The sequence below is a fragment of the Crinia signifera genome, chromosome 6 (genome assembly GCF_055691185.1).
Source record: "Crinia signifera chromosome 6, ASM5569118v1, whole genome shotgun sequence".
Lineage (NCBI taxonomy): Eukaryota > Metazoa > Chordata > Amphibia > Anura > Myobatrachidae > Crinia > Crinia signifera.
In genome coordinates, this window is record NC_139222.1 from 12,223,470 (window position 1) to 12,229,445 (window position 5,976).

Consider the following 5,976-nt stretch of genomic DNA (forward strand, 5'->3'; position numbering starts at 1 on the left):
TTCAACGGAGGAACAGATATAAAGTACACAGGAAGCACATGTGCAAAACATTCCATTAAACGTTAAGAGAAATTAATATACTATTATGCAGTAAGTTGAATAGGCATAATGGCAGAACTACCACCAAAGGTGGAGGTCTGGACGATACGGGGCCAGGAGGCGAGTGACCCTGCAAAACCAGGATGTCCCCCATAAGGAGGCCTCAAATTTCAAAGGTGAAGGCTGAGGAACCTGCTCTGGACCCACATATTCCCAGAAGCCTCCACTCCGGTGCCAGCCAAGAGCAGCATTTCCATTATACATATTTTTCTATGGGACCCAGAGACGCCCCGTTACAGTCCTGAGTAATGCACATGCTAATACATTCCTTTGTGTAAAACATTTCCAAATTCAGAGAATAGAGGTTTCTCGAACCTGTATGTCCGTTATACGTCATTTAATGTCCTATTCCTATGCTCAAGACTCCACTTTGGCTTTGTGTGTCTTCAGGTGGTTAGCGAGGCCGGATTTCACCGCAAAGCACTTTCCGCACTCGTTGCAGGAATGTGGTTTCTCCCCACTGTGTCTTTTCTGGTGCACCACCAGTTTTGACCGGTAGATGAAGCTTTTCCCGCATTCAGAACAACTATACGGCTTCTCTCCCTTGTGGATCCTCTGATGATTAAAGAGACCCGTCTTGACGGCAAAACACTTCCCACACTGGGGGCATGGGTACGGTTTCTCCCCCGTGTGTCTTTTTAGATGTGCCACCAGTGTGGACTTGTCGGTAAAACATTTCCCGCACTGCGGGCAGCTGTGCGGCTTCTCCCCTTTATGGCTTTTTTCGTGTCGGGAGTAGTTTGACCTACTGAGAAAGCATTTGCCGCACTCGGAGCAGGAAAACGGTTTCTCTCCAGTGTGGATTTTCTGGTGTAAAATTAGATTCGACTTACAGGTAAAACATTTCCCACACTCGAGGCAGGAAAATGGTTTCTCCCCCGTGTGAATTCTCTGGTGCTTACGGATCTCCGATTTACTGATAAAACACTTTCCGCATTCGTCACAGGGATAGGGCTTTTCACCCGTGTGGCTCTTCTGATGCGCCACCAGATTTGATTTCCCGACGAAACACTTCCCACACTCGGTGCAGCAAAACGGTCTTTCCCCGGTGTGTAGTTTCTGGTGCTCGTACAAGCTGGACTTCTGCGTAAAACATTTCTTGCACTCGGAGCACGGAAACGGTTTGGCCCCCGTGTGAGTGACTTGGTGCTTAGCGAGCCGGGTTTTCTCTGGGAAACTTTTACCGCACACGGTGCAGAGGAACTGCTCCTCACCCGTGTGCATTTTGATATGCTGGACAAGCTTGGACTTGGCGGTAAAACATTTTCCACAATCGGGACAGGAAAAGGGTTTCTCCCCGGTGTGGATCCGCTCGTGAACGATTAGGTAGCCCTTAGTGGTAAAGCACTTGCCACAGGCGGAACAGCGAAACGGCTTTTCTCCGGTGTGTGTTCGCTCGTGTGCAGTAAGCATTGATCTATAGGGAAACCATTTCCCACATTGGGAGCAAGCGAAGTTACTGCCGGTGGTTTCGCATGAGCCGGATTCCTTTATCCTATGAGCTGGTGTACGACTTTTACTTCTGTATGCGTCAATGTCCGTCAGGTCCTCAGATGAACACGACTCCTCCTTAATTTTAATACATAAATATTCTGTCTGGTGCGGATCTGCGTCTGTGGAGCTTTCTTCCTCTCCGGAGACCGATTCCTGCTTAACATGAAAAGACCTATATTGTCTCTCTGTTTGGTCAGCAGGTGTATAAGTGTCTGCATGGTTCTCCTGTTCACACGAGACGGACTCCTCATCCTGCCAATCTGTGGTTGTATTAGTCTCTGCGAGGTATCCTTCTTCAGAAGATGAGGATTCCTCCTTCACACAAATAGATAAATATTGTGTCAGTTCATGATCCGCGGGCCAATCAGAATCCGCGTCCGAAATGTCTCCTTCGCATAAGCCGGTTTCCTCCTTGACGTGTGTAGAATTGTGTTGTGTCTCTGTATGTTTGGTAGAAGTGCAGTCTGGGACAATCGCACCATCATATGACTTTGATTCCGCCTTGAGAATCCTAGAACGAGATTTTGTCTTCCGGTGTTCAGCCGATGTGTTGACTGGGCGATTCACCTTGTTACCGGACAGCGTTTCCTCCTCGACGGTAGTCTCTGGATGTTCCGTGGGTGCACGTCTTCTGAGATTACCTTCTGCTGACGCATTCTTTCTGCAGACGTAGGAATCTGTTGAGGAGAAGTAGATATGATTTAGCATGAAATATCACAGACCGCTAGAAAAGACTGTGTTACCAACTCACACACCAATGCAACCATCTGCCACAATCTCTCCAACTGTCTTCAGTTTGGCCACCCAGATGCTAATTATGGACACAATCTATTCTCTGGGTACACTGAGATTTAACTAAAAAGGTATCAAAAGATCCCAAAAATACTATCTTTCATTAAGTTGAATTAATTTAAATTATTAATTTAAATCGTTCCAAAGCCGGAGGATAGGTCGAGATTTTGTGACGATTTCGGAAAGGTGACTGGGGTTAGAGAACAAATCCTCATATACAAGGCAGACTGATGGACTCCCTCTGAGCCCCAAATAGAGACCCATCCTCTGCGTATCTCCTTCTTCGGTACCTGCTGAAATACACCTACTTTAGCACCACTGATTGACATTTTTCTGTAAGGTAATGGCTATTTCAGGCATGTCCAAACTGTGGCCCTCCAGCTGTTGTGAAACTACACATCCCAGCATGCCTTGCCATAGTTTTAGCAATCCTTAATAGCAAAACTGCAAGGCATGATGGGACTTGTAGTTTCACTACAGCTGGAGGGCCACAGTTTGGGCTTTCCTGGTTTATCTTCACAGCAATGCCGCTGGCCAGTGCGAAGCCCAACCATGACCAGACAGGGGCGGCTTATTCAAGGCTCAAACTTAATTTAAAAGGCACAGAAGTATATACCAGGTGGATTTATCACAACCTGATTGGATTCCTGGTGTTTGAAGCAACCTGGGGATAATATTTCCTATATACAACACTTACCCACTGATCCAACGGTCTGGTCATTCTTCATCGTCACGTCATGTGTGGTACCAAGGACTCTCCTTCCTACACGGAAACATAAAGTGACTGTATGATCCCAAAAACAACATCTTCCATTTCTAAACATATATCAACTATAATATATTTTATTATTTAGCTAGGTAGTTGGAAGCTTCACTTATATCTAAGCATGCCATAATATCCCTGTATTTCCAGATACTTATGATTTACACAGGTTCCGTGGCTGAATAAAACCAGGGGAACTGTATGCTTGAATTTAGCCAACCACGGAACCTGTGAAGATCATAGATGTTCTGGATATAAGCGATATTATGGCAAGCTTACATATACGGTAATAAATCATGTACAGTGCTCCCTCTATGATACCACCACCCTATATAATAGTGTAGACCAGGCATGTCTAAACTATGGCCCTCCATCTGTTGTGAAACTACACATCCCAGCATGCCTTGCCATAGTTTTAGCATTCTCTACTAGCAAAACTGTGGCAAGGCATGATGGGACTTGTAGTTTCACAACAGCTGGAGGGCCATAGTTTGAACATGCCTGTGTAGAGCTAGAGGTTATGTTCTGAGGTTAGTTTCTCACACATAACACAACAGAACATCTCACTGCCCTAGGCAACTTGAAAAGAACCCTGCACACCACCAAAACATAGTTCAATCAAATGGACAATTAGATTGTTGTTATTTGTCGAAACTTCACAAAGGTATATATAAATAAACATCTATTAATCTGACCTTACTGCAATGCACGGTTCCAACAACGATGACCCCCATTGACAGCCATAATCACTTAGTTGATGAAAAAATATACCTGGGGGAGAAAAACCCAAACATAATAAACAATAATAATTAATACTGTGCAAAAGTTTTAGGCAGACTTTGAATCAGGGTTGCCGACCCTCCCGGAATTTCCGGGAGTCTCCCGAAAATCGGGTACCCCCTCCCGGCCCCCGGAAGGGTGGGCAACCCTCCCGGATTCAGGGGGGACCCCCGCTGACCCCCGGATTGCGGCATTAAAATGCCGCAATCCTCGGATCTCAGAGGAGGGGGCGGAGCTAAAACGACAAAATCGCGTCATTTAGCCCCGCCCCCTCCACGGAGATCACTGAATTAGCTGATTTACCAACATGGGGGCGGGGCTTAGTGATGTCACTCTTAAGCCCCGCCCCCTGAGCGGCTGCTGAAACTCTCCTCTCCGGGCTTCTCCCGGAGAGGAGAATCTTAAAGTCGGCAACCCTGCTTTGAATCTTTGCCTTGGAGAGACCTTGCTGATGCAGTATAACTACCTTATGTTGTGTTGCTGTGCTGTGTCTTGCCATGGTGTGTGACCGGTGACATGAAACGGTCTTCCACAACCTCACGGTTGTAGCAGAGTTTGGCTGTTCCTGACCCAGTTTTAAGCCTCCTACGCAGCGGTTTCTGTTAATGACTGTGTTTCAACCTACATATTAAAAAGATGATCATTATCACCTGTTTATAATCCAACAAAACCCCTGACTGTGAGCGAGTGTAGCTAGAAGGATTGATGCTATTTTGAAGGCAAAGGCTGGTCACACCATATCTTGATTTGATACAGATTTCTCTTCTTTTCCTTCACTTTGCATTTGAATTGATAAAAATAAGCTATTAACATTTTATTTTTTAACGCAATCCTACTTTGCAGCATTTTCCGCCACACCTGCTTCAAATTTTACACAGTACTGTACATAGTCAGATTAGTAATAATAGAATGGTAGATTAGTCATTAGAAAATATATTAGTTGGAATAATGAAATATATATATGATAAGTTATATGCATAAATAATATACAGAAGATATGTATAACATGGCATAATGATATATAATATGGAGGAGAGGTATAGAACATGGACTAATGATAAATAATATAGATGGGAGATATAATATACAATGTATAAAACATGAACTAAGGTTATAAAATGTTACATAGATATACAGATTATAGATCATTCAAAACAGATATATTATATGGAGAGAAATAGGCCATGCAATCGTTATGTATAATAAATAGATCAAATATACAGAGCGTAATATACAGTGACATGGAATAGTAACGCACGCATACACATAGATACTATACATATAGTCAGATTGATAGATATTTCAGATATAGACAGATACAATATATACTATAGATAGATACAATAGACAATAGATATAAACCTATTGACAGATTTTAGAGAGAGACTAGATATAGACAGATACGACGTACAGATACTATTGTTTGCTTTAAATCAGGGATGGGGAACCTTTGGTCCTCCAGCTGTTGTTGAACTACGCATCCCAGCTTGCCTTGCAACAGTTTTAGCATGGCCAAATAGCAAAACTGTTGCAGGGCATGCTGGGATGTGTAGTTCAACAACAGCTGGAGGGCCGAAGGTTCCCCATCCCTGCTATAGATAGATACACTAGAATATATATCGTACATACGTATCTGATAGATAGATAGATAGATAGATAGATATAGGGTATTTCAAAATATTAGATGGAGCTACAGTATGTAGTGGAATAATGACATACTATATACAGTATTAGATGACCCCTATATGACATGGAATAATGATGTATATGGAAATATGCAGTAGGGCATGGACAGTACATAGCTGTATAGATATAATATATAGCTGTACAACACTGGGCAGCGCTATATAATGACATGGAGATATATATATATACCATGGCACACACAGGATACATAGTGATATATGCACCTACAGCAGCGTCCTCCCCGCACTGCACAGTAACATTGCCCAGGCTGTGGGACCATTTTATCTTCCGGGTTGCTGTGTTATATCCAAGCCACTTCCTCCTACTAGAACGTCATCAGACTGCGACCCACGCTCACTTCC

At 43.7% G+C, this 5,976-nt stretch overlaps 1 protein-coding gene across 6 annotated transcripts; it reads right to left on the reverse strand.

Annotated features, from left to right (window-relative positions):
* LOC146009925 (uncharacterized) lies at positions 1-5,976 on the reverse strand. 6 transcript variants are annotated; one of them, XM_083150563.1, is made up of 5 exons: positions 5,839-5,976; positions 4,395-4,549; positions 3,849-3,919; positions 3,083-3,148; positions 1-2,270 (listed from the first exon to the last, which is right to left on the reverse strand). In XM_083150563.1, the coding sequence occupies exons 3-5, from the start codon at positions 3,880-3,882 to the stop codon at positions 457-459; spliced, it is 1,914 nt and encodes a 637-aa protein (XP_083006689.1). In that variant the 5' UTR covers positions 3,883-3,919; positions 4,395-4,549; positions 5,839-5,976; the 3' UTR covers positions 1-456. The 6 variants fall into 6 exon arrangements, with proteins under 6 accessions (XP_083006689.1, XP_083006688.1, XP_083006687.1 ...); XM_083150562.1 differs by having other exon boundaries at positions 5,843-5,917; XM_083150561.1 differs by having other exon boundaries at positions 5,804-5,911.

Bases quoted from the DNA above. Each gene is read 5' to 3' on its own strand.
- LOC146009925 (XM_083150563.1), bottom strand. From the start codon at position 3,882: ATGGGGGTCATCGTTGTTGGAACCGTGCATTGCA. The intron at 3,149-3,848 runs GTAAGGTCAGAT...GTTTCCGTGTAG, and splicing joins TGTTGGAACCGTGCATTGCA to GAAGGAGAGTCCTTGGTACC. The intron at 2,271-3,082 runs GTAAGTGTTGTA...TCTCCTCAACAG, and splicing joins CCAGACCGTTGGATCAGTGG to ATTCCTACGTCTGCAGAAAG.